We start from the raw sequence: 27,541 nt of genomic DNA on the forward strand, positions 1-27,541 counted from the left end.
AGCCATTTCCCATCGTAAAGCCTTTGCCCAAAGGAAGGAAGAGGTGCTGGGATTCAGTTGATTCATCTAGGAGCAGGTTTCTGAGACAGCTCAGATCATCCCCAGCCTCTCTGTGGTGACTAGAGGCTGCTTTCACACCTGGTACTGCTGAGCCCTACCTTTGAGGAGCAGGTGATATTGGAGCTGCCCCTTGCCTGGGTCTGAGACTACCAGGCTACATGCAACAATGTGTTTGGGGCTCAAAACCTGGGCCTTGGCAACTCTAACAAGCTAGGCCTGGCCACCTGGCCTCAATAGTCCAAATAGAGAGACAAGAGCTGGGGAGAGATGTAGTCCATGTGACCACACTAGAAAGAGGAACACAGAGTCCCAGTGATCCCCAAAACTATCTTCTGGGGTCCTGATATGAAGTTTAAGCTTAAACACTATGTACATGCCCAGCTAGCTCAGTCAGTAGAGCAGGAAATTCCTAAGTTTAAAGATAAGGATTAAAATCATTGACCCATGATTGTCTAGCTCTGTCCCTTAAGGGGATCTAAGTTGTCATAGCTGTGAAATCTTCCTGAGAAACCAGATCCTCCTTTGGCTGGCACCAGGCTTTAGCCCTTCCCTTCTACTAGCGTGAGATTTCTGGGGAAATTTCAACTCCCTAGAGACCTTTTGTTTCATTATTCTGATAGCCAAAGGGCAGGCAGAGGTGATTTCTCTTCAGAATACCTTCACTCCTGCCAGCATCCTTACAGCACAAAGAGCTTACCCCTGTCCCCAGTCTGGCCTCGTCTGACTCTCACAGGAGGGAGGGCCCAAGTGCTCCAGAAGTCAAAGGCACAGCTCAGTTCCCACACCACAGCCTCCATGCAGTGGCTAGCTACATGTTCCCAACAGATAAGTTCTTAGCATGTCTGGGTTTATGGTTGAAGTCACCCAGCACGATAGATCTTAGGATCTCCTTCATAGATGCAGACATTGAGGCTCAGAGAGGTTTAATACCTTGCCTAAGCATGCACAGCTAATGAGGGACAGAGGAGGTTGCCCCAAGACCAGGGGAGCCTCGGGAGCTCTGGTCGGCCCCAGTTCAATGAAGGAACTCTCCATCACTGCTGCCTCCTTTTATGTTGGGGAAAGGCAAAGCCCTCTCAGTGACTCTAGTGATTGACAGTAGGCCTAGATTAACCAAGTTACCTGGTAGTGAGGACCATGCCGTCTCTGTTTTACAGACCCAAGAACCTACTTCATTTTCCTAGTAACCATATGAGGTTATGAAGAAACTGAGGCACAAAGAAGGACTTATTTACTTATTTATTTTTGTAATTTGTTGAGGGCCACACACAGCTAGTTCAGCCAGGATCCAAGTTCAAGGACATCTGGCACTCCAAGGTCCCTGTCTTAGTCCACTCAGGCTGCCATCATAAAAACACATAAATGGCTTATAAACAACACAGTTCAAGGCACCAGGCCTGCCCAAGAACCAAATCCTCACATATAGTACCCTCCTGCTGTGTATTCACTAGGTAGGAAGAGGGCAAAGGAGCTCTGTGGAGTACTTCCATAAAAACACTAATCCCATTCACAGGGCTCCACTCATGTGACCTATGCACCTCCCAGATCCTGATCCATCAAGTTCAGGATTAAGGTTAGACACATAAACATGAGATACACATCCAAGCCACAGCTGTATCTTGTGCTAAGAATTCCCCTGTACTGAATCCTCACTCCATGGAAGTCTGCCCATGTTCCTGTAGTTCCCACCCTGTCCACCCATGTTCCAGCAGTTCCCACCCAGTCTACCCATGTTCCTGCAGTTCCCACCCAGTCTACCCATGTTCCTGCAGTTCCCACCCAGTCTACCCATGTTCCTGCAGTTCCCGCCCAGTCTACCCATGTTCCTGTAGTTCCCACCCAGTCTACCCATGCTCCTGCAGTTCCCACCCAGTCTACCCATGCTCCTGCAGTTCCCACCCAGTCTACCCATGCTCCTGCAGTTCCCACCCAGTCTTGTGGTCTTGCAATTCCCCCCTGTTCTCTTCACAACCTCCCAGGGAGCTAATGGTTACTGCAGCTGGTTAGGCAGAGGCTCAGAGTACTGAGGTGGTGCAGCCAGGTAACTCGTCAAGTTCTCACAGATCTGGGAGGTGAAAGCACAGACAGAGCTTTTGACCTCTACCTCCTGGTTGTAACCTTAAGGGAGTTCTTCAACCTCTCTGAGCCTCAATTTTTCCATCTGAAAATTTTTGACACCAAACCCACCTAATCTTCTAATTGGAACTCCAAATAAGGTCATATACAGGAAGTGTGTGATGGACAAGTTCAAGGACAGATGGCCAGGAGCTCCCTTGGAGTGCTGGTGCTCAGTGAGCATCCTGGAGTATGGATGATCAATGATGGCTGGCTCTCCACGCTGTGCCTCTCTACTGGGTCACCCAGCCCAAGGGTACCATTTCCCAGGTGAAGCAATTGTCCTCCAAGATGGTCTGGAAGACTCTCTGGCTCCCCTCTTTGCTTCCCTGAAGAGGTAGTGCCTGAGCCAGCTTCTCTACACAGTCTGGAACACTCTGGGTTCTTTCAGGGGTCCTACTTCACCTTATCCGGCTACCTTCTAGGGGCCGAAGAGAGGATGATTGCTGGGCAGTAACCTATTCCCAACATAGCCACATGCCTCTCCTAAGGGACTATCCCCATTTGCATCAACATACGACTGTGCTAGGAGATAGCACTGGGTGAACAAGGTTCTGTGGTATGGGACCCCCTCTGTACAACCTCCACTGAGTCAAAAGTGGTTCTCATAAGTGCCAGCAAACCAGCACCAAATCAAGATTAGAAAATAGCAGTTTGTTCAAAAGCTGCTGTATTCTGAAACTGTAATCCAGAGAGGCAGCGTTGCTGTCCTTATGGGGTGCTGGAGAGTTCCAGGGTCTTTGCATCTCATGTTTGGAAGTCTGCTGCATGGGTGCAGACATGAAGGACACGCTGTAGCCAGAGGTCCTAAAATCAGCTCCTGGGAAACTCGAATATGAAACCCAGAGCATGGAGCTACGAGGAGTAGTACAGCACTGAGTAAAGATGCTTGGCCTAACTGGGCATCCCAGAAGCTCCTGGAGATGGTCACACACACGATGCATAGGGCAGGAGCCTCCCTGCTCAGCAGTGCCAGGTTCAACTCCACACTGTCAGACACTAAGCCTCTCTAGACTCTACATTCCTTCTCCATGAATTATAGGGATTCCTGCCTCCCTCGTGCTGTTGTTGTACTGAGCAACAATAAGTATTGATGATATTGGGCCATACAGTGTTAATCTTGTGCCAGGTGCACAGCAGGTAGAATGTCTCTCATCCATCCCTTCATCCCGTTGACAAGAAAGTGCCTTGTCCCTGTGCTAGCACATACACTGTGGGGACTGTGAGCACACAACCAGTCCACAGACTACCAACAGGGGAAGCCTGTTCCTTCCCAGTGAATCTTGTCTGACCCTGTCAGTTATAGGGCTCACAACTCTGGTTTCCGTCCTCACTCAAATGAAAATCACTCTCAATAGGGTTGGTTTGAACTGTTTTACAGGGATAGTTCAGAGAGATGTCCAGAATGACACTGTCATAGAGTCAGGCTTCTAGCTCTTCCTATGGCCGAGAACTGCCTCTGCAGCTCCTTTCCAAAGCCAGTTCCCTCGTTTCCTGAGTCCACAGCAGGATGCCCGTGGAGAAGGGGAAGGGAAGTATAGACGAATGTGGATCACATACACGATCAGAGCCTGATGCCCCCCCCTGGGGACTTTGTCAGTGTCTGCAGCGGCCAGGTCAAGAAGCCCTGCTAGGAGAACCTCCACAATGCACCAGCATTAATTCCACACCTCAGCAGAGAAGTCCAAGGCTCTAAGACAGTGATTCTCAACCTTCCTAATGCAGCACCCCTTTAATACAGTTCCTGGTGTTGTGGTGACCCCCAACCAAGCTTATTTCGTTACTTCTTCATAACTCTAATTTTGCTACTGTTGCGAATCATAATGTAAATATCTGTGTTTTCTGATGGTCTTAGCCGACCCCTCTGAAAGGGTTGTTTGATGCCAAAGGGGCTGTGACCCACAGACTGAGAACGATTGCTTAGTCTTGCCATCTTTTAGTCACAGTTACATTGATATGCAGCCTTACATAACACTAGCCTTGCATGACATGGGATCTTGGTGTGAGCCTGAGTGTCTTACAAGCTTGGAGGGCCTCCTCTGGTGGCTTCCCTGGCATCAGGCATGGCCCTGCAGTTTGGGTGAGTGGCAAGGTGATCAGGTCCTCTATGGAAAGTGCTGGTTGATCAGCACTCAGCCCAGTTTTGACAAGAACTCAAGGAAGGAGGTCACCGAAGGTCCAGAGGCCTTCTGCTCCCGCCTCCTGGGGCTAGCACCACTCCTGTAAAGGTAGATGGAGCACCTCTAAATCTGAAGTGAACAGACGCTCCTAAGGCTTGGCATCCGCATCTGCAGAGATGTCTGGGGAATGCTGCCAACCCACTGGCAATGCCAGTCATGAACTCCTCCCCAGCACTGGAAGAATACAGAAGCTCTGTTCTGGCCAAGTCTACCAGGCACTCGGGAGTGACATCTAGTACCACCCTGTCTGAGATGGCAAGAGCAGCATGCAGCTGCTAGCTGGGGGCAAGCTTTTGCAAGTGAGACTTTCCACTCAGAAAGCAAGCCCAGCTGGAGCCTGCTGGGCTTCAGAAGCATTTCAGAGTCCCCCACACCTTGCAAAGCCTGCTGTGCACACCTGGTCCCAGCTCTGCCTTGGGGACATCAGGCTGGCATCAGGAAATGAGCCAGTGCACACACCTAGAGAGCCAGTCGAGAAACACTATTCAGCCTACCATGGTCATCAGGGATCCGGAGCAGGGGCTACAAGAGGACAGGCTGCTGGAAACATCTGGAGCTCTGCATCCTTCTTTCCCCCTAACCTCTCATTTCTCTCGAGACTGGATCCTTGCTTGGGTCTGTGATGCCCAGAACCAGTGTCCTGACTCCTGGTTAGATTAGCTACAGACTCAGCCCTGGGTCTAGGTGATGATCAGAAGTTTATGGGAAACCGGCCCATCTAGACATTGTAGCACTGGGTCAGTTTGAGAACCCTTGGCTTCCACTACCTCTCTCCTAGTTTGAGGATTCCTCAGATCAGCTCGGGCCTTGGATATTGTAACTCATTTGAATTCTATTGTGATAAACACCACAACGAAAAGCAACTTGGGGAGGAAAGGGATAGTTTCATCTTACAACTCTCAGGTCACAGTCTGTCACTGGGGGAAGTCAGGACAGGAACTCCTGGCAGGAACCTGGTGGCAGGAACTGAAGCATAGAGCTGCTTACTTCTTGCTCAGCCTACTTTCTTATACAACTCAGGACCTCCTGCCTAGGGGTGGCACCGCCCACCTTCCCTCATAAATCATTATTCAAGCCAGTCTGATGGAAGCGTTTTCTCAACCGAGGCTTCCTCCTCCCAGAGGACTCTAACGCGTGTCTAGTTGACAAAAAACCAACCAGCACATCTAACAAGTGTCAGATCCAGGGAGCCAAAACGGCTAAACCGGATATACGATGACTCTTCTGCACATCAAAGCTATGTTTTCACACATGTAAGTGACAACCTCAGAAAGCGAGAGAGACCAAGAGACAGAGACCAATCTAAGGCCATCCAAAGTACAAAGCCACCCCTCCCAAGCTTCCCTATTCCACAGGGAAAGGACTCTGATCTCAGATCAGCTCTTCCCAGGCATTGTCTATAGCACCAGTTATGGAGCGCATAGTAAGTCCTCAACTGGCACTTAATGTGATGAATGTGTGGGAAAGCCTGAGGTTCCACTCATGGCTTTTCTCAGCAGGGCCTGAACCTCTGGTTTTCAAAAGTTGAAAGGGATGACAAGGACACAGCCATTATGACATTTGGCTGAGAGTGGAGGGGAATCACTATGGCTCCAGAAAGAAGGACCCCTAAGGCTAAAGACAAAGTGTTATTCAGCTCCAGAACTCAGGGGCCTTAAGCAAGGGACAAGGAAGAACACAGGAAGCCTCAGTCTCCCCAGTGGAGGATGGAGAGGAAGTGCAACCTACCGGGTTCAGTGAATACAGGTGTGTACAGGGATGCCCTAAGCCTCCCACCCTGTGAACACCCTGCTTGCCCCCATCTTCTCCCCTTCCCTGAAAGAGCCAACCTAAAGAAGCCAATTTGGTCATTTCATCGTCCTCTGCTATAGACCGGATGTTTGTGTCCCCCCAGATTCATATGTTGAAATCTCAGTTCCCTATGGGCTAGTGTTCAGAGACAGATCTGAGAGAGATAATTTAGTTACAAGGGTCAAATCCTTATGGGTGCCCCTAAAAGAGGAGACCAGAGAGACTGTCCCACCCCAAGCCCCATCCCTGTGTGTGTAGATAGGGTGAGAAGACATCCATTCAAAAGCCAGGAACAGAACCTTACCAGACAACATGTCTTCCAGTACTTTGAACCTGAACTTCCCAGACATAAGAGCTTCGTTTTTGGTGCTTAAACCACCCATGTGGTGCTTCTGCCATAACAGCCACGCCACCTAAGACAGCCCCTTCCAAACGTGCAGAACACAGACAAAGACCTCTGAAGAAGTAAAGCTGTATTGCACAGTGTCCAAGAGCCTGGCCAAAGGCTGAGCAGCAAGTCATGGCCCAGAGTGGGTGGTTGGGATGGGATGGTAGGGGCTGTGTATTCACGTATGGCTGGACTGAGGCTTCTGGGCTGGGGACAGATGAGGGAACTGTCATGATTCACTTCTCTAAACGGCTCCTTGTGGTGTGTGTGAGCCGATACCCCCAAACAGCACCCTCGAAGCCCAGCAAGAGGCATCAATTCCAATTTCCTAGGGCCTTCTGGGTGTGATAAAGTCAACCTGTCATCTCTCTCTCTTCCTGCTTCCCCTCACTCAGAACGGAAAATGCCATTCAATTAAGGTGATTACATCCTCCCCAAGACATTGGGCTTGAAAACCACACCACAGGCAAGTGGTCAAACCCGTGGTAGGACAAACCCCAGAGGCCTCCTGTGGTGAGCAGCAAGCCTGGGGAGCAGAAGACAGCAGTACCATGTTGGCCCTGGGCCAATGGAGACAGCCCTAGCCTTGGCTGGACAGAGTCTGGCACCAAGGTCCCATAGCACTGAGCCTTCTCCAAACAAACAGAGGGACCATGTCCCCAGCCCTATCAGAACTTCTATTTCTGTGGCTTCCATGGAAAAAAAAAAGCTGAGATGGCCAGAAAAGTGAAATGAACACCCCACACCATCCCTTTTCTCCACCCATGCCTTTGGTTCTTCCTGGAGCTGGAAATCCCAGCCTGAATTCTTCCCTTTTTTTACATGCTGTGTTATACTTAGCAGTAGTCTGGACCTCTCTGAGCCTTCTTTCTCCACCTATAAAGTGGTGACAAGGTCTGCTCAAGCCTCCTCAAAGCAGTCATAAGAATGAGACAAGATAATGGGTGCCAAAGAGAGCCAGGAACCACAGGGTGATGTGCAGGAGTGGCCTGTGCTGTCTCTGTGCCGCCTTAGGACTGACACCACACCGGCTTCCTCTGATTGTCATCCACTTTGGGTGCTAAGAGTTGTAGGACCCTGAGTTGCCAGACTGAAAAACCAAGAGGGCAGTGGAATTTGAATTTCAGAGTAATTTTAGTTATAACTGTTCCCCACATGGATATACTCACAGTGTAGAAGGTGTTTGGTGTCTGAAATTCACCAGTCATACTCATTCTGCTGGCCTAGGCATGGCAGACCTCCTGCTATGCACCCCCACCCCCAGTGCCCACTGCTCTGCATGAATCTCAGTGTCACATGCCCTGGGTGCCCAGCCTAGTTTTATCACTCACCAACTGGAAGACACGGAATGTCTGTGTTGCCTCTCTGAGGCTCTGTTGTCTCATCTCAGAAGGGATACTGATAATACTTATCAGTGATGAAGGCCCAAGCTGGGACTCCACCCCAGAGTCACCCATAAGGGCTCTGATTGATTGGACAGTTGTGATCCTCATTGTATGGGGAGAAAGAGTGGCTAGCTATATGTGGAGCTTCTGGAACTAAAGGTTGGCACACCCAAGTCTGGGCCACCTCTTGTGTTCCCCATCTAGGATGCAGGGAGGTCAGGGCACACCACAGAGGCTGGGATGTGTGGTACCCTCAGTCCTGAGTTAGCAGCTGACCTGATCCTTGAGGGTGATACAAAGAGCATGAGGTATCTGAGCTCTCAGTGCCCCCTACCTGTGCACCACACACTCCAACACACTTGTCATCACATCCTCGTGGTCCCAGAAATGCTCCCCACCACAGCAGCTGACAGCTTTCACTCAAGGCAAGCAGACACTGGGCCCAGGGTAGAGGGAATGTAGGCAAATTGGATTCACTCCAAAGATCTCAAAATGTCGCTGGAGGGGCAGATTCATACAGAAAATATAGAATAAAGCAGTACATATAACAACAAAGAATAGATCCTTCAAGGAGAAGGTCACGTGGGGACACGGGACGCAGTGTGGCCAGGGACAAAGAGAGACATTCTTTGCAGAAGGACTTCCACCAGGACATGTGTCTGCAGATCCCTCAGCCAGTGGGTGGCAGGCCAGGGCAGGCAGAGGCACATAAGAGAAGTCACACTTGTCCTTCCAGAAAGTGCAAGGGGTCTGGCCGGAGGCAACAAGCCCATCTTCAGAATGCAGCGGTGCAGTGGCAACCCTCCTCGAGACGAGGTGAAGAGTATCCCACACTTAAGACGCACCGTGCCTTCAGAGAGGATCTTGGTGCTCAGCTCCAGAGAAGGCTGGGCTAGTGCGTGCCCTCCCATTTGGCTTGTTTGATACATTCCTATTCAAAGAGACAAACCTGCCAAAAGGAAAGGGGAAAATACACCCTTGAGTGTTCTTCTCCCTATCTAGGCTCAGTACAATACTCACCCATCCCCATATTGGCCAGAGGTGTGTCAGCAGTGTGCCATTGTCTGCCTGGGGACCCTGTTTCCCCAGTGTGCTCTGGAATTTTTCAGGGTTGGCTGTACCATGCAGGGCAGATGTCCCACCGTGTATTCTGATACCCACCATCATATCGGTTATCACTGGATGACCATCAGCAATGGGACTGTCAAATGTATTCAGAGGGAGTTGCCAGACACTGGCCACTCCAAGGGCATCAAAGCTGCCCCCAGCTTGGAGCACTTGGAGGAGAGAGAAGATCAGGGGTTTCTTCTAACTCAATCCTGACCTATGCATTGTGAATGGGTGCCTGGAACACCCAGCCAGTCTGTGAGTGACCTCTAAGAATAGCTCAGTTAACCTTTCGTCTTTGACCACAAGCAAATTTTGTACATTTGGAGACTTGAAATAAAAAAAAAAAACACTTGTATTTAAAATCCTCTAATTTGGAACTCATGGGACTTCTGCGATTCTCAGGTTATCAGTGAGTCACTGAATGAAATCCATCAAAGTCGATTGGCAATGTAAGCAGAGTCGTGGTGTGAGTGGGAAACCTGCTCATCTGCTTGACAGAAAGCATGGGATGTTGATGTGAGGCTGACAGTTAGGGAAGTCAGGCAGAGGCAGCAGTGGTGAAGCCCACAGACTAACAGGACAGACACATGTTAAATAGCAAATCACGAAAGCCAACGGTTGCATGTAGGACAGCGCTGTAACAGAGGTACACAGAGCCTGTCACAGGACCGTCCAATGCAGGGCATGAAATAGCCTGAAGAAGCTGATTTGTTGAAGGGACACATAATCCTGGGCTCTGAAGCATGTGCATGAGTTAACCACATAGCAGGGACCAGAAGAAAGGAAATAATTCCAGGTACAGAAAGCAAAGGCCTCAGTTGGGCATCCCATGGTGTGTTGCAGAAGCTGAGGAAAGGCCAAGGGGCATGGACAGTCCCACATGAGAATTCTTGGAAACTTGAAAGCCACTGAGGATTCTAAAGAGGAGGTTGACATCTCAGACTTGATTCCTTGAAGCTGGGTGGAGTGTAGGAATATCTACACTCTGCAGTCGCCCACGAGAGCTGTGATAGCACCTGGGACCAGGTAGTAACATGGAGACAGATGAAGGCAAATGGACAGAGGAGATCTCAGGAGCAACCTCAGGAGTTGAGGAGCTAGCACAGAGGATAAGGAGGAGTTGAGGAGCTAGCACAGTGGATAAAGAGGATCTGAGTTCAAGTCCCCAGAACCCATGAAAAATGAGGTGTGGGTCCAGTTTGCCTAAGTTACTGTAGGGGAAGCAGTGATATGATAATCCCCAGGAGTTCCTAGGCCAACCAAACAAGACCCTTCAAACAAGGTAGGGGGTCAGAACTGAGGTGGTCCTCTAATAACCACGTGAGCTCTGTGACAAGCACACACCTGCACTCAGACATTTAAATCTACAAACCCACACCAACACACACACACACGCTCCAACACACATACCAACACACACACATACATAAATCTTGGGGCTAAGAAAGGGAGAAGATGAGGGACTCAGAAAGAAGGAGAGAAGGAAGTTACCTATGATTCGAGGTTAGTGAAATCCCCAGAGACATCACCTGGGTGCTTTTGAAACATGTGAGTTTGGAGGGAGGGAGACACAAGCATGGAGCTGGCTGTCAGGTGGCTGGAGACTTGGGCCTGGGGTTACTCAGCTGAACCTGGACACAGCCTTGGTATGTAGATGCTTAGGTGTGAGCAAAGTCACAGTTACCAAACTTCGAGGGTTATTCCCTGTGTCCCAACAAGCCAAGTTCAGCTATTCATCCTCAATAAGCCAATCAAAGGAATCACATCCGTAGTGAAAAGGCAGAAAAGGGAGTTTTATTCAATGTGGCACATTGGGAAGAGTAACAAAGACATCCAGCAACTTCCCCAAGTCCATCGTAGGAGGTCCTGACACGAAAGTAAGAGATCACATGAATAGTGTGGCCAGGAGTGACCCCTGCCTGACACCGCTTCAGCTCCAAGTCTCTCCTGCAAGGAATCTTTCTCCAGGAGATGAGCTCCTCCTCCGGCTGACCCCAGGCTTTCGGCCTTTTCCTCTTCCTCCAGGAGACTCCTGGACAAACTTGGGGTCCTTCCTTTCAATAGTCTGATAGCCAAAGAGGGGAGCACATATCTCTTTAGATAAATTCATCCCCGCCAGACAGGTGTGTTACAGCCTATGTCCATGGTACAGAGTGAGGAGAGGAGCCTTAGCTAGAAGAAACACCACAGTGAGGAAGGGAAGGCAAGAGACTGATCAGAGGGTGAGGAGAAGAGGGAGGAGCCAAGGGCACTTGCCAGAGGCCAATAGTCTTAATTGTAGCTAGAAGTTCCAAGAAGCATTCCCAGCCCATTGGAAGATTCATCCAGGAGCAATGGAGGAGGTCCAAAGGCAAAAGCAAGCAGGCTCAGGCACTCCTGGAGAAAAGGATGTGAGGAATCATGTAGAAAAACAGAGCTGTTTTGGAAGGTTGGGGGCATGTGGAGGAATCCACCCAACCCAGTTACATGTTCCCTTATGTCCCCCATGTACTTGTCAGCTCCTATTCAAAGGCAGTTTCTCACACAGCTCAACCCTGCACAATGTGTCTGGTCAGTGACGTCATGTGCCAGAGAACGCACGAGCCTAGGTGGGCTTCTTTCCAGTGGTTCCTAGGAGTGAGCCAGCTGCTGCCGAAGTGGTCAATGGAGACCACCCCAGCAGCAGTGACCATGAATCCCAGAGGCAAGTGGGGAGGGGGAGGGTCTGAGCACAGAGTAGCCGGTCCTCAACGTCCTCAAAATAAATGCCACCATGTCATTCTCGGCGAGGTGGTGTCTGTGTGGAGCCCCACTGGCTTTACTATCCATTCCTGTCACGTTTCAGGAGAGCTGCCAGAACTGGGATGCATTTTATTTGGTGGTGCAAACTAGTCGATCTAAACCTTTCAGGTGGTCTTAAGGCCTGAAGTCAGGGCCTTTTGTCACCAAACTTTCTATCATCTTGCCCCCTCCCCCCCCAACTGTTTATATGTGTGTGTGCCTTGGTTTGCCTTGGGTGGGGGTATAAATCATGATAATGATTCTCAGTTGTAAACACTGCCACATCAGGGTTGACATGCTCAGCATGCAGACACATTAAGAACCTCTTCCTGAGTTCAAGGAACCTTCTAGTTTGTAAGAGAAAGAATCAATCACCAATTTGTAGAACATATGGGTCCTGATATCTGATTTGTCACAGCACAGTGTGCTCTGGGAAAAGTAATGGCAGCATGCTGTGGGACAGGAAGGAGACCCATCAAAACCAGCTGGGGAGTCAGGACGGGCCTCGCCGTATGGCAGTAGACACAAAGCTTCTCTCTGATTCTCTAAAGAAATATGATCCCCGAATTTGAGTTATTATGATTATTAATATTATTAATAAACTAGCTTAGGCTAGATTAATATCCAGGAGCTACAATCTGGAGAAGGTCTGGAGGAAGCCCCATGGGTCTGCCTTTAAGATTTGCATAGTGGCTTTATTTTAATTAGTTTACCTTCATCCTGAGCGCTCTGGAAACTCTCCTGGGCAGCTTTGGGGTTCTTTTAGCTGTCAAAATAGATACTCACACCCCCTGCCAACAATAAATCGAACACCACAGCTGTCTGCTGAGTGGACTTGAATTGGCAGCTCTATGTCCCTTTACTGTAAAAACTAAGGTACCGATTTAGTTAGGAAGGGGTCCTTGCTCAGATTTTTACTAGAAAAAAAAGTTCTTCATTGGTCCACTCCTGTTAGAAATCCCTCCCACTGGCTACCAAGGGTACCTGGAGATTCTCCAGACCATCAGCAAATTCATGAATATTAGGAAGAATATAAATTAACTTTGTGTTGGTTTTTACCAAAAGTATCTATATTAATGAATTTCAATGCATTGAAATATGAATTTAACAAAGGAGATCATCAGCCAACCACCTTACACACTGTACTACTGGCATTTGAAGACAGTTTTTCTATTGAAGACTCTGCAATTGGTTTCACTGAAAACATATCTTCCTCTTAATTCTAGATGGACAGTGATGACGCCAAATCTCCATGTGAAAAATCGTTTGAAAAACACAGGTCCTGAAAGCCAGCAAGGCAGGCACCTGTAGCCCCCACTGCCATAACAGGTAGGTAGGTGTGTGAGTCAGCTTTCCACCACTGGAAGGAGCACCTGGGATGATTCCCGTAAAAAGGAAGAGTCCGCTTTGGCTCACTCGCGTGTGCAAACACAGCAGCTCCATGGGCTTAGCACCATAGAGAGGAGTGCATCACGGGGAAGTAAGCGGTGGAGGGAGCTGCTCACCCCACAGCAGACCGGGAGAAGTGTGGAGGAGGACAGCCACGGCGTCCGTTTACTGGCTTCCCGCTAGCCCCCACCATTTAAAGTTTCTAACATCTCCAAGCTAGGAACAAGCCTTTCACAGAAGGATCTGAGGGGGACATCCCAGACCCAAACCAGAGCCCAATGGAACCGATCTGAAAGCCAGCATCAGGAAATATTTTCTGTAGTTGATGAATGGGCCAAAGGTGCTACTGGGAAGGGTCGGGGTGAGGCTAATGTTATGACTGTTCCATTTGACTCCAGGTATCATACAGAATTGAAGAAATTATCTGAATGAAGCTGGTAGGCAGAAGTCATGTGGTTATTCTCTGACCATCAGTGAGCATCTCCCCCTCTCTGTTTGGAACCACGCTGAACCCAAGATCAGGTAGGGTTTTCTGCAAGCAACAGAAACAGAACCTTAACGCACACCAGAAAGGGTTCTGTGTGAACAGGAGACTCACACCAGTTGTGATGATACATGTACTCCCAGCACTTATGGATAGAGGCAGGAGGTTCAAGGTCATCCTGGGCTATATGAGACCCCTTCTCAAAAAAATCAGAATAAGGCGTTCAAGGTGGAGGCTGAAGTTCATGGAAAGCACCTTGAGCGTTTTCCTGCTGAGACTCCCTCGTACACATCAGCACCTGCACAGCTTCAGGATAAACTATAATAGATGCTTGTCTCCAGAGGAGCTCAGCAGTCACCTTGACTATACCATCAACCCTCAAGGGCATTATGCTAAATGAAATCATCCAGAAACAAAAAGGACAAAATGCTGTGTGATTACAAACTAGAGCTGAAGGCTGGGAGTCTAGCTGGGTGACAGAGCTCTGGCCTAGTAAGATAAAAGCCCTGCCTTTGAACTCCCAGCACCACAGAAACTCAAGTGCCCTCAGTGAAATATAAAGACGTATCCTTGCAATCCTAGCATTCAGGTGGCTGTGGCGGGAGGATCACCAGCTATAAACTTACTCAACAATCTCATCTCAAACAAATGAATCAGAAAAACAAAGTAAAATAGAGGATGTGGGGTCTAGGAGAGAGATGAATGCAGAGCTGGTGTTTAATGGCCAGACTGTCACTTTATAAGTTCAAACCACGCTGGAGAAGGAGGGTGGTGGGGTTGCATGCACAGCAAGTGTGTGCTAGAGATGGTTAAGATGGCAAACTTTATTTATTTATTTATTTACTTACTTACTTATTTTTCCAAGACAGGGTTTCTCTGTGTACAGAGTGTCCTAGAATTCAGTCTGTAGACCAGGTTGGCCTTGAACTCGCAGAGATGCTCCTGCCTCTGCCTCCCAAGTGTAGGATTAAAGGTGTGTGCCACCACTGCCCAATGGGGAATGTGGAATCACTCAGAAAGAATGGAAGCCAGTTTCCTGACAGCAATGCTTTTGGAGCCCAGGGAGGAGCCAGAGTTAGAGAGGGCAGGGTTTCTCTGTGTACAGAGTGTCCTGGTGGTCAGGACTCCTGCAGGGATGAGGCAGGAGGAGGGAGCATCTTCTGGGCAGATTCTGTGTGCTGAGTGGCAGCCAGTGAACAGACTGCCCTGTGCTCCTAAGCTCCAGGTGCACACATGGACAAGAAGCAAGGAAATAGAGACTAAGACAGGACAAGCCAGTGGAAGGTCATAGAAGGACACTGCCAACATGACCCACCTCAACTTCTGGTACCTGCTTCATCAGGTTCTCCAGAACAGAGCAGTAAGATTCCAAATGATAGAAATTCAGCCTAAGAGCTTCCCCCACCCCAGCACATTTTAAAGCACAACGTTGCTAACTACAGGCACCATGCTGTATAGGACAGCTTTAGGTCTTATTCATCTTTAAAAAAAAAAATCAAAACTTTGGGGGCTGACAAGATGGTCCAGTAGGTAAAGGTGCTTGTCACCAAGCCTGAGTGACAACCTGAGTTTGCTCTCCTGAACCCATGTGAGAACAGAGTCCTGCAATTTTGTCCTCTAGTCCCCACACATTCATGGTGGCACCTACATGCTTATACATATAAAATAAGTAAATAAATAACTTGAAAATCAACACTTTGAGTGATTCGGCATCACCTTTCTGCTTACCCCTCTTTAGCTCAGCCCCTGGTGCCTCCCACTCCACTCTCTGTTTCAAGGAGTTTGACTTTCAGATTCCTCACATAAATGGTATCACATCCCACTTACTCTTCTGTGACTGATTTATTACACTCAGCACCATGTCCTCTGGCTCATCCATGTTGTCACTAACAACAGACTTCCCTTTGTGTTTAAAGCATAAACAAGGTTCTGCAGTGTATGGGTCCCATTTCTCGATTCATTCAACTGTCTGTGCATATCTTGGCTGCTTCCATGTTTGGCTGCTGACAGCGGTGTCCCAGGAACATGAGAGAGCAGTGTCTCTGCAGACCCCTGCTGCATTGCATTGGTTACATGTGCATGGCTGGATTGCTGGTGATTGTAATGGTTAGAGTGCTTATAATGACTAATTTATGTTTTTGTTTGTTTGTTTTGTTTTGCTTTCCTTAAACATTCATTTTTTTCCTTTTATTTTATTTTACAGTACCATTCAGTTCTACATATCAGCCACAGATTCCCTTGTTCTTCCCCCTCCTATTCCATTCCCCTCCCCCCAGCCCACCCCCATTCCCACCTCCTCCAGGGCAAAGCCTCCCCCGAGGACTGAGATTGATCTGGTAAACTCAGTCCAGGCAGGTCCAGTCCTCTCCTCCCAGATTGAGCCAAGTGTCCCTGCATAAGTCCCAGGTTTCAAACAGCCAACTCATGCAACTAGCCCAGGACCTGGTACCACTGCCTAGATGCCTCCCAAACAGATCAAGCCAATCAACTGTCTCACCCATTCAGAGGGCCTGATCCAGTTGGGGGCCCCTCAGCCTTTGGTTCATAGTTCATTTGTTTCCATTCATTTGGCTATTTGTCCCTGTGCTTTATCCAACCTTGGTTTCAACAATTCTCGCTCATATAAACCCTCCTCTTTCTCGCTAATTTATGTTTTAATGTATTTATTTTACGTGTGTGAGTGTTCTGCCTGCATGTATGTATATGCATCACGTCAGTGCCTGGTGTCTGAAAAGGTCAGAAGCGGGCATCAGATCCCCAGAACTAGAGTTACAGGCGGCAGTTGTGTACCCTGTTAATACAATCTAAACTCTTAACCACTGAGCCATCTCTCCCTAATTCACACTTTTCACATCAGTGCGCATGGGTTTTCTGTCCCTCCATCACATTTTTTTACATTTTATTTATTTTATATACTGTGTGTGTATAGGTGTGCACGTGCGATGGTGTGAGTATGGGGGTCAGAGGATCACCAGTGAGAGTCGGTTCTCTCCTTTTACCGCGTGGGAGCTGGGGACCAAACTCAGAAGTCAGCCTTGTCAACATGTACTTTCACCTGCTGAGCCAGCTCCCCACACGCCCCCTTGGTTGGTTCTGTAGTAGTTCACCTAACAGATGTGGTTTCTCACTATGGTTTTAACACGCACTTCTCAGACAGTGATGTTGGGCACCTGTTCTTATACCTGCTCACCATTTGAATGTCTTCTTTGAAGAAATACCCATGTAATGACTTCCCTTTATTTGTTTATTTATTTATTTATCTATTTATTTATTTATTTATTTATTTATTTATTTATTTATTTATTTTTAAGACAGAGTCTTTCTACATAGCTCAGGCTGTCCTGGAATGCACTGTACAGACCAGGCTGTCCTTGAACTCACCTGCCTCTGCCTCCCAAGTCCTGGGATTAAAGGTATATGCCACCATGCCTGGCTTTCTTCCCAAATTTTTCAATTGTGTTCTTTGGTTTTGTTTTTTTAGGGTTTTGATGTTTTGAGGTTTTGGGGTTTTGCTATTTAGTTATAAGTTAATAACTATAAGTTATTTAGTAAGTCATTCCTTACTAATGCTTTGGGATACACAGTTGCCTTTTTACTTTGCTGACTATTTCCTTTGCCACACAGAAGCCTTGTCATTTAGTGAAGTCACACTCAGCCATGTTAGCATTTGTTGCCCGTCACCTCAAGCATCTTTCTCTTAAGACCTTGAACTGATTAGGTAGTATTCACTTGCATTACACAAGAGAATGTGCTTTGCCCAAAGTCTACGGATTTAAATGCTAATCACATCTAAGAAATGCTGTCCTGGCAACCTCTAGACTAGTGAGCAGAAATAGTACACTTGGTTAGTCAAGTTGACACGTGAAATTAACTACATACAGACACTAGTATCCACTTAAGACTGGCATGTAGCACGTGTATAAATTGATTAAGCTGGGTAGCCTAGTCACAGCATGTACTTCTTCCTTTCACAGAGGAAAAAAAAATCCTCACTTGGCTATTGCAACCGGTCAACTCAAAGTTCTACTTCGTGCCAGGCGGGTTTCTCTTGACTCTTGCCAGAACCTCACCAGAAGCCACCTAACAGCTGCCGGGGACGGCCCTACTCCCGCCAGCGGACTATGCAGGCGAACAGAAAGGGTACAGATGGGTTTAGTGATACCTCCAGCATCGGCAGTGTGCTGGACGACGCAGACAGGGAGGTGAGCAGCCTCACAGACCGGGCATTCCGGAGTTTGTGCATCTCAGAGGACACTTCCTTCCACGACTCGGACCTAGCTCTGTCCCCAGATATCTCCAGCCAGGGGTTTGGGACTTTTCACCAGGAAACAGTGAGCCACACCCACAGGAAAAGTGGGATTTGGAGCCAGCTTCCATCTCAAGGCACAGAGCATTCTGGTTGGGCAGCCACCTTCCAACAGCAACCCAAATATGTTCAGGGGGAGGAAAAGTACCCCAAAAACAGTCCCCCGGCAACTCCAGTCCAGAGGAGACTGGAGGTACCCCTCTCTGGCCTGAGCAGCAGCAGCAAGCCCATCTCCAAGGTCTCCTCGCTAATCAGATCTTTTGACAGGACAGAGAATCAACCCTGTGACAGCCGGCCTCCTCCCAGCAAGCCTCCAGCCCTCAAAAATCCCCCCAAGTTTGCACTTCCCCCAGAAGGTGGTGTCAACTTCTGCTTCGATTCTGCCTTTTTGACCGTGAGGAGGGTGCCTGCTGAAGTCTCCAAAACCCATCAGAGCAGCCACCAGCCTGGCAGAATTCCTGGAGAGCAAGAGTCTCCCAAGAACCCAGAAGTAGCAGGCCACAGCTCAGAGAGCCTCCTCCGGACACCTGACCATGTGGCTGACTCATTTGAGTCAAGGTTTCCCACTCCACCACTCAAGCCAGCCAAAGCCGAGCCGGGAAGAGGCAAGGAGTGGGTTCCCAGGGGGACTTTTCTGCACAGTGAAAATAGTGCGTTTGAGTCATGGAATAGCCACCAACCAAAGCTCCCGGAAAGAAAGGACATTGCTGAAACAATCCCAGAAAGCAAAGCTCCCAAACATCATGAGGGCATGCCCTTGTTAAAGAAGCCTCTCCCTTCTGAGTCCAAAGTGTCCCCCTGCCAAGCCCGGACTAACTGCACCCAGGAAGAGACCAGGTCAGCATCAGGGCCTCAGTCCATATCTGGAGCCTGGGGGGACAGGGATCCAGGATCCCAGGTATTCCCTGTAGAGGGAAATGCTTCACAGATTGACCCCCAGATGAAGCGGAGCCAGCCCCCATGGAGGAAGCCAAAGGCTGGCAAAGGAGGAACAGATGGTCCACATGATGCTTTGGAAGACAAGAAACAGCCTAATAAGAGAGGCCAACCTCTGTATTCAAAGCTCAACCCTCAGGGTCAAATTCCAGAAAATGGTGTTCTGGACATGCCAGAGGGTCCAAATGACCATTACAGCCCCCCCTTTAACATCAGTAAACTCCTCACCCCAATTATACCCACCAAGAATGTCCTGGAATCTTCAGACACCCAACCAGTGGAAATCAGTCCATCCCCTCCAGGACAGCCAAATGGATACCAGGAGAAGGAGCCCAACGAGGCTCAATCTCGGGAGAGCTACAAGTCCAAAGCACCCAGCTTGCTGTTCAACCTCAAGGACGTTAGGAAGCGTGTCAAGAGCACGTACAGTCCCTTGCCTCTCTTAAAAAGCTTTGATGAGAAAACCAGAGGTAGGCTTGATAGCAAGCAAGAACTTGTGAGCAACGGGGTCCCCCTTCCCAATGGGCTTGAAGAAAACCCTCCCGCAGAGCTTTCGAAGGAGAGGCCAGCTAGCATTTTGCACGGCAGTACCCAGAAGGATCCTGCAGTTAACTCCACTGAGTCCCTTGCCAACAGCCACTCGACCCTTGGTTCACCTTCAACTGGCTCCCAAACCCACTTCTGTGTCAATGGGGAGGCTGCAGAAAGGCACAGTAATGAGAAGGAAGATGCCAATAGAGCACCAGAAGAGGGTCCTTCCGAGTACGGCTGGCATCCAGACTCCAGGGGACGCCTTCCCCGGAAACATCTCTCCCTGAAACTCAGCAACAGGGAGTCCGAAACAGGACAGGCTACAGAGAAAATGGAGCCCCACCAGCTGGACAATGGGCTCTCAAGATCCATCTCCCAAGAGATGGAGCCCGAGCAAGAAACGGGGCTCCAGAACCTACCCTTGAACCAGAAGTCCTCCCCGGGGCCCCTTTCCCCTGAGGAGGAGGATGTGTTTTACAGCGACAGCCAGTCTGATTTTACGCCGTGCCTCCAAACCAAGGCTAAATTCAGCACCAGCTCCTCAGATCAATCCTTTGCTTCTTTTGATGATCAACAGAAGATGTGGTTTACAGAAGGTCCCTGGGAAGACAGGAAGAATCGTGTGAGTGCAAGTGACGATCAAAAGGATGAGGAGACCATGATGGAGAAAGATGAGCCACAGCCATGTACCTTAAGTAATGGACATATAGGTGTGGAAGAACACAGACAGGAAGAAATGCAAAGAAAAGCACAAGGTTGGTCGGGAGGGACACCCAGGAAGACATCCGTGGAGGAAGTCAATTTCAGAGGCTCTTGGGTGAGGGCTGATAAGGATACAGCTCTTCCACATGCCAAGGACTCGATTCCCTTGCCAGCTTCTGCCAGCAAGCACAGACTGTTCCCAATTAAAGACAACACACTCAGGGCCACCCCGGTGATAAAACCTATCATTCTGCCTCTCCTGAGGACAGTGTCCTCAGAGGACTCACTTAGTGGTGGACACAAAGAGAATGAATTACCAAGGCAACAGTGGGATGAGGATGCTGGTGGCCTCTGTGCCTCAGAAAGTCAGGAAATGTGTAACACTTCTCTACCCAGCAACATGCTGGGCGCATGTGTGGTGTGTGAGGGCGTGGAGGAGGACCCTGTGCACACTGCAGCCCAGGCTGAAGCTTCTCAGCAAGCCCGGAAGGGAAGTTTTTCTTTCCTACCACTGGTGGAAGAGGAGGGCAAGATGAAGCCACCCCCAGATATCACAGGCGAAGCGCCAGCGCGTGGTAAGAGCAGGTCTGCGGACTCAGGGAAACCGGCTGCCCCGCAGCACATCCCCACCATTGCTTTACCCCCAGAAGACCCGCCCTCCTCCCAGCCACTCCACACCAGTTGGGAAGAACAAGGTTTCCAAAGCCACTTTCTGTCTGCACCCAGAGCAGGACCTTCGGGAAAAAGGCTGGTCCCCAGTGAGGCAGCGACTTCCCCCAACCCCAGCTCTCTAGGTGAGAGCAGCACCGCGGCCAGCAGTGTTTGGGAGGAAGCTCCCCAGGCTCCCGGGGAACCGTGGCTGCGCCAGGAGCCTCCGAGCCCCAGCCCCTGGGCCAGCCCGGGGCGAGCCAGGCTCACCCGGAGGGAGGACATGACACACGGCCTCACATGGGAGGCTGAAGGCTCTGATCCCCAACTCGAACGGTTGGCAGACCTCAGGACCCTCTCTCCGAGAGGCGCCTTGCTGGCAGAGGCTGCTGAGAAACCCGAGCCCCCTGCGCTGCTGGAGAGGGCGGCGGGCAAGCCCCCTGCAGTCCCGCCCAAGACCGAGAAGGCCCTACGGCGGGCCAAGAAGCTGGCCAGCAAGAGGAGGAAGAGCGATCAGGCGCCCGAGAAGCACACCGAGGCCTGGGAGGGCCAGTCCTTGGCAGAGGACACGCAAGGGACAGAGAGGAGGCCGGTGTCTCCAGGAAAGGGGCCGCGGCCCAGGTTCCCTGCGGTCCGCTCCCTGCCCCCGCCCACGCACCGCCACTCGGTGTCCTGCGGCTGGGAGTCCTTGGGGAGGCGGCCTTGGGGCCCCCAGCCCCTCACGCCCCTGCCCCCTTATCCCGCCACCCAGAAGGTGCTCCAGGATCCTCAGTCGGGACAATACTTTGTCTTCGATGTGCCTCTCCAAGTGAAAATCAAGACTTTCTATGACCCCGAGACTGGCAAGTATGTCAAGGTCTCTGTCCCATCCTCGGAGGATGCCTCCTCCGAGCCACCTCTGCAGGATGCCCTGGCTGCTCCCTACCTACTGTACCCTGGCTTCCGGCCAGTGCCTGTAACCTCCGTGATGCCTCTACGCTGCTCCTCTCAGCTGGCAGCTCCCACCTTTCTCAGGCAGGGGGGTTCCAGCCACAGGCCCCAGAGCTCCCAAGGCGCTAGACTGCAGCCTCCCCCTACCCAGCATGCCTCTGCCCAGAGACCCCGGGGGCCTCCCCATAGTCCAGAGGAAGAGGGTGCAGAAGCGCCGAGCCTCAGCATCATCTCCACCGATGACCTAGAGGACTTTGCCACAGAGGGTGTTTCTTGAGAACTGAAGCAGACTGCCCCCAACTCTCCCCAAGCCAGAAAAGCTTACAGTCACAGAACCTCTCCAACAATGCCTCTATCTGCCTATCTACCTACCTATCTCTGTCTACATGCATACACACACACACACACACACACACACACACACACACACACACACCTTCAACTCATATTTAGCCATTTGAGACCTCTATAGTCCAAGAGGAAGTGAAGATCCCTGGGGGCTCTCTGGGGGCTCCCTGGGGCCACGGCCCATTCCCCTCTTCCTCTAGCCATCCCCTGCCCTTCTCTGATCCTACAGTGGGGTGGATATGGCATGGGACATTGGCCATCCTAAGAGTTACTGGGCTCAGGGCACCCCCACAGTCTCCTTCTCGAGGGTGGGCTTCCTCAGCAAGGTTCCTAGAAACGCTGAGCCCTGCAGTGGGTGGGAAGCTCTCCACCAGGTGGACTCCACCACACCCAACCTGGGGTCAGGCGTAGCACATAGCAGCAGTTTTAGGTCCCCTCAGGTGGCACTGGCTAAGGACAGACCCAGGGCAATCTCGCAGAAGTGATCATTTGCACAGTGGTTCTCCTCATGGTGGAAGCTTTGTCTCTGAAGATCTACTGAGAAAGCAAAGGCTACTATTTAAAATGTGAAACAAGTTTGCCCGTGTGGTCCTGTCCCTGGACTCTGTCTTTCTTCTGTGCGGTTCTTAGCTAGGAGGCAGAGTCATGAACCCCTTCCCCAGAGCTGCCAAGACCTTCTCCCTCCTGGAACACCAACTCTGTACTTTCTCAGTCCAGGCCTGCTGCTCTTGCAGGGGATAAAAATGATGGCCTGAGCCCACCAAAAGAGATGGCCTAAAGAAACTAAGTCAGATTGTTAGTGACCCAATCAGTGACTGGTTCCTGTGTCCTGCACTCAAAACCCAGAGGAGTCCTTAGTCCCTGGCCTCAGAGAATTTGGAATTGAATCTATAGAGGGAGCTGAGGGTGGTCACTGGCCCTGCTCGTCACACTGTGAGGGTCAGAGAGACAGCCTCAGCAGGCAGCCATGCCGGAGAGGAAAGCCTGCCCAAGCTCCAGGGCTCCCACCTGGCCTCTAGTGCTGGTGCTTAATTCCTATTCTGGGGATAGATGAGGATCAAGCAGCCTCCTTTCTTGTTTAAAATATCAGCAGCTGTCAAGACTGTGTTTCCACCTCCCAGGAGCATGGGAGTAAAATCTGCCACCCTCGCTCTGTTGGGGTGTCACTGGGAATGGGAAGTGTGTGCACAGCTCACCACGTCTAAAAACAGGCTTTGAACAATATTCTGAGTCAGGATTTGAATTCAGGATTTGGTATCTAATGATTCTCCTAGCAAATGAAGCCACAGCTGGATCTCAGAATGAAAATACCCCCACAGACCTCTACCTCATCTATGCCATTAGAATTGGATACACTTGTCAGCCAGGTGATAGCCGGTCAGGAGTTCAAGTCACTTGTCCCACAAATGTGGCTCCTCCGAGTCAATGGCAAGAGTCAAGACAGAGGTTGTGTTTGGGTGACACAACCAAGTCACCTCAGGGTCCTCTCTGCTACCTTCTCATCTGACTAGAATTTGAAAAATGATCTCATCTTGAAAGTCTCAAGTCCCTAGAAAAGAAGTACCTAACCAAAGTTGAGTTCCAAGGCTTAATAGTTACCATAGTAAAAGAAACACTGTCCCAACAAGGAAAAATACCTGGGGCAGTTTGTTTGGGAAAAGCAGTCTTGGAGGCAATGTTGGCAGGGCTATAAACAGAGATGGAAAGCTCATCGGGAGGATGTTTGGAGGTCAGGGTCACCTCTCCATGGTTGTAGTGGAGGAGCAGGACCCAGGCAGATGGTGGTATCTACTCACATTGGGGAGCAGGGATGCCATGGGCTCCAAGACCCCCCACAAGCCAGTCCTCACTCACAGCAAAGCATCAGTGGTCCTACATTCAGAAGCTAGCTCAGAGAACAAAAGGTAAGAACCACCCAATGAGAGCAACTCACCCACCAGTGATCTCTTTCGGCTCCTCCCTGTCAAGAATGACAAAGCTCACTTATGCTTCCCTGCTCCCTGTTTTTGTTTGTTTGTTTGTTTGTCTCTCTTTCCTTCCTTCTCTTCTCCTCCCTCTATCCCTTTCTTCCTGCCTTCCTCTCTTTTCCTCTCCCTCCTTCCCTTTTACAAACTTTTGCACTATGATAGACACTTCAATTGGACACCGAAATTACCATGGTAAGATCTGGTCTCTGCACATTTGGAGTTCCAGTATAACAGACAAGGAAGACAATTACCATCCCGTATGTTTAGTAATTTAGAGGTAGCTCCGAGGAGCACCTAACTCAGCACAGAAGGAAAGGGGCCTTTCTTGGGCAGATGGCATCTGAGCCAAGTCAAGACACCCAAGGTATCACACCGGCCCGTGAAGACAGAAGGTCTCCCCAGCATTTGTTTAGCAAAGATGACATTGATCAAATACTAAGAGATTTGTCATACCATATCAAAGTACGTTGACTTAGCTAATTATTCATTATTATTTCTAATCAAAGCAAGAACTGAAATTATAGCCTCGTGGGATAGACTTATTGATATGTCCTTCAGCTTTTGAACTGATATTTCATTCACTTGGTTGCCCAAAAATATCCCTCCTTCTGCCACTATATCTAAACAAGAAAGTGGTAAGACATGAACAGATGTAATTTGTGGAGACTGCAGATGTTGCCTATATCTCCCGTTTAGAAGGATGGCCCTCTTCTATGAGCTGGAGCCCCTGGGGAGCGGACCTAAATAAAGAATTTCTCTCAAGGGTACCACTGAAAATCCTGGGGCTGTTTAGCTAGAACAACCAAGAGTTTACATGGTGTAGTGTTTTCTCCCCTCTCAGCCTGACCTCAGCCCCCCAGAAGGTATCTCAATGGCCTCACTTTACTACAATGCAAACAGTCTCCCAGACACTATGGAGGGCCTGCCAGAGGGTTGAACCTGTCTCATCTCTAGGTGGACATCCTTATCACCTAAGTGGTGCTTCAATAAATGCAGTCCTCATCCTTACCAGCACTACCACACCAGGGAGCTGACCTGAACCCTGGAATTCCAGTCTGCATCATCCTTCACCTAGGTGACAATGGCTTATCTGTACAATGAGTTCTGAGACGCCTGCTCTCCCTGCTGATCCTGGACGGAGTCGGGGTTGGAGCCTGCCTTCCTGTCAGGGGCACAGAAAAGGCTGCTTCCCCACCTCCTGCCTGGTGAGAGAGTGCCAATAAAGGTGGTTTGCATTCAACTGGAGAGGGTCAACTCTAACAACCTGAGCGGCCTCTACATGAGCAACTGGGATCACTGGTCCCTTATGGCAGAATTCAAGAACCTCTTTACTAGGACAAGGATGGATCAGGATATCACAAGAGAACTGACTTAAAGCTTTCCATAACCCAAGCTATGTGTAAAGAGCGGAAGTCTAAACAGAGTGGCCTTATGCAAATAATGGGTGATCATTTGCATACAAAGAAGATCTCAAGGAAAATCTGAATTGTTTGTGTGTAGAAAGCATTTCAACCCAGGTGGTATCGTACAATTGAACACAACTGTCATGTAGGTCTTCCACAATAGGCAGGTATAAAACCAAGCTGAGCAGACAACTTAAGGCCATACCACCAGAGCTTGTCACCATTAAACTCCACTTAGGCTTCTTCAGTGTCACGTTTACAGAGCCCTCTGAGTAGAGGGGCCCTCCCTTCATTCTTCCAGATGTCTCAGGGTGTGGTTAGGAAGGAGGCCTTCCCTTCCCAGGATTCTGACCAACACAAGCAGATGCTTGAAGAAGAAAGGATTCCAGTGACCTCCTGTCCAAGCTGGGATGTGCATTAGTTTGTTTTCATAAGGCCTTAAGAAAAGCCCAAGGCTGTGTGCCTTGCAAAGGAAAGAGTTTTGTTTGGTTCAGGGTTCTGATGGCTGTGAGGTCCAGACAGTGTTCCGGTGAGATTCCCTGACTGACAGCATGGTGGAGAACCAGGAGAGGAACAGGAAACTGGCTGTATTCCGAAGAGGCATGTGCCTGAGGCAAGAAGTCTGAGACCTCCTTCTCTTGTCGCTGAGACAGAACATCTGATAAGAGCAACTGAGGGAAGGACAGCTCAATTACAGCTCACAGTTGGAAGGCACAGGTCATGATGTCAGCGAAGATGTGATGGCAAGAGCGTGAAGTGGCTGGTCAGGCTGCATCTGCAATCAGGAAGCCAAGAGAGATGTGAGCTGGTGCTCAACTTCGTTTTTATCCAGTCCAGGACTCAAGTGCCAGTTACATTCAAGATACGTCTTCAGTTCAGCCGTTCTGGAAACACCCTCAAAGACACAGACAGAGATGTATTTCCATGGTGATTTAAGTCCCATTAAGTCGACAGTCAAGATTAACCATCACATAAGAGAACAAGGGGCCAGATCCACTCTTTATAACAGTCCTTCAGGACAAAACTAGCATGCCCTTGCAAGACCAGTATTAAGCCCTTAGTGGGTGTGCTGCCCTGGTGACCTAACCATCCATCCCCTATTAGGTCCGCTTCCTAAAGGTCCCATTATCTCAATTTCACCATGAGGACCAAACTTCAAGCACATGAATCTATGGGGGACAAGCCACACCCAGCAGTTTCTCCTTTGCTAAAATGTAGTTCACTTCGAAATTGTTTTTCTATCTCAGCACATTTCTCAGCTTAGGATGGCACTGCTGACACTAGCCTTGTTTCAATGTCATTGGTCCTCTTGGATCTGGGTTCTGACTCCCGTCTCTTGTATTCGTCCCTTCTTTGTGTTACAGCTTTCTATCCCCTTCAGAAGACAGCTGTGAAGGCTTTGCTGACCCCTACCCACCTGCCTTTCTGTCTCCATGCCCATGGCTCTATTTTCCTCTGAATTTGGAAGCTTTAAGCCAAACCTCTTCATTCTCGTTTCTAAATCCAGAGTGTTCTGGGTAACTTTGGTCTGGGTCTCTGTGCTTTTTCCAGCCCCCTGCTCCTCCATGAATAAAACTGAGAGCGTCAGCAGGCCAGTCCAGAGTCACACCAATGGTCAGAGTCCCGCAGGACTCCAGTCAAGGTTGCTCAAGTAGAAGCCATGGCTGTCCTCACTTATACACATCTGGCCCCAATGGGGAGTTTCACTAGGAAGGAACCAGTGCACAGAGCAACATGACCTCAGTGGAACTCTGCCCCTTCCCACCCCAACCACAGTTACCATATTGACATTGTCTAGCATGCTGCTTTTATAAAAGATGGGTATTTCCTTTTTGACCAGTGCTCATCTTCACTAGTCATCAGGAAATGCAAGTCAAAACCACAAGGAACTACTACCTCATACCCACTGCCTTAGCTACCACCAAGACAACAACAGAAAGAAAGGAGCTTAGAACCCTTGTGCTCCATTGGGGAGAATGTAAAATGGTATTGTGATTTGGGTCAGAAAGTCCCCCAAGGCCACCTGATAAAGGCCATTGGTTTCTAGCCTGTGGTGCAAGTGAGAGGTTGTTCAGTCTTTAGCATAAGACCTAGTTGGAAGAAGCAAT

At 49.6% G+C, this 27,541-nt stretch overlaps 1 protein-coding gene across 1 annotated transcript in view; it reads left to right on the forward strand.

The window, feature by feature from the left end:
• Nucleotides 1-27,269, forward strand: part of C9H10orf71 (chromosome 9 C10orf71 homolog) — a 30,424-nt gene extending 3,155 nt beyond the window's left edge. The window contains exons 3-5 of the mRNA XM_028878374.2: nucleotides 13,016-13,118; nucleotides 13,577-13,700; nucleotides 17,637-27,269. Of these exons, the coding sequence (XP_028734207.1) occupies nucleotides 17,784-21,992 (4,209 nt within the window). The 5' untranslated portion in view covers nucleotides 13,016-13,118; nucleotides 13,577-13,700; nucleotides 17,637-17,783 and the 3' untranslated portion in view covers nucleotides 21,993-27,269. The remainder of the gene's footprint in view (nucleotides 1-13,015; nucleotides 13,119-13,576; nucleotides 13,701-17,636) is intronic.
• The last annotated feature ends 272 nt before the right edge of the window (nucleotides 27,270-27,541 follow it).

Source organism: Peromyscus leucopus, chromosome 9 (genome assembly GCF_004664715.2).
Source record: "Peromyscus leucopus breed LL Stock chromosome 9, UCI_PerLeu_2.1, whole genome shotgun sequence".
NCBI lineage: Eukaryota > Metazoa > Chordata > Mammalia > Rodentia > Cricetidae > Peromyscus > Peromyscus leucopus.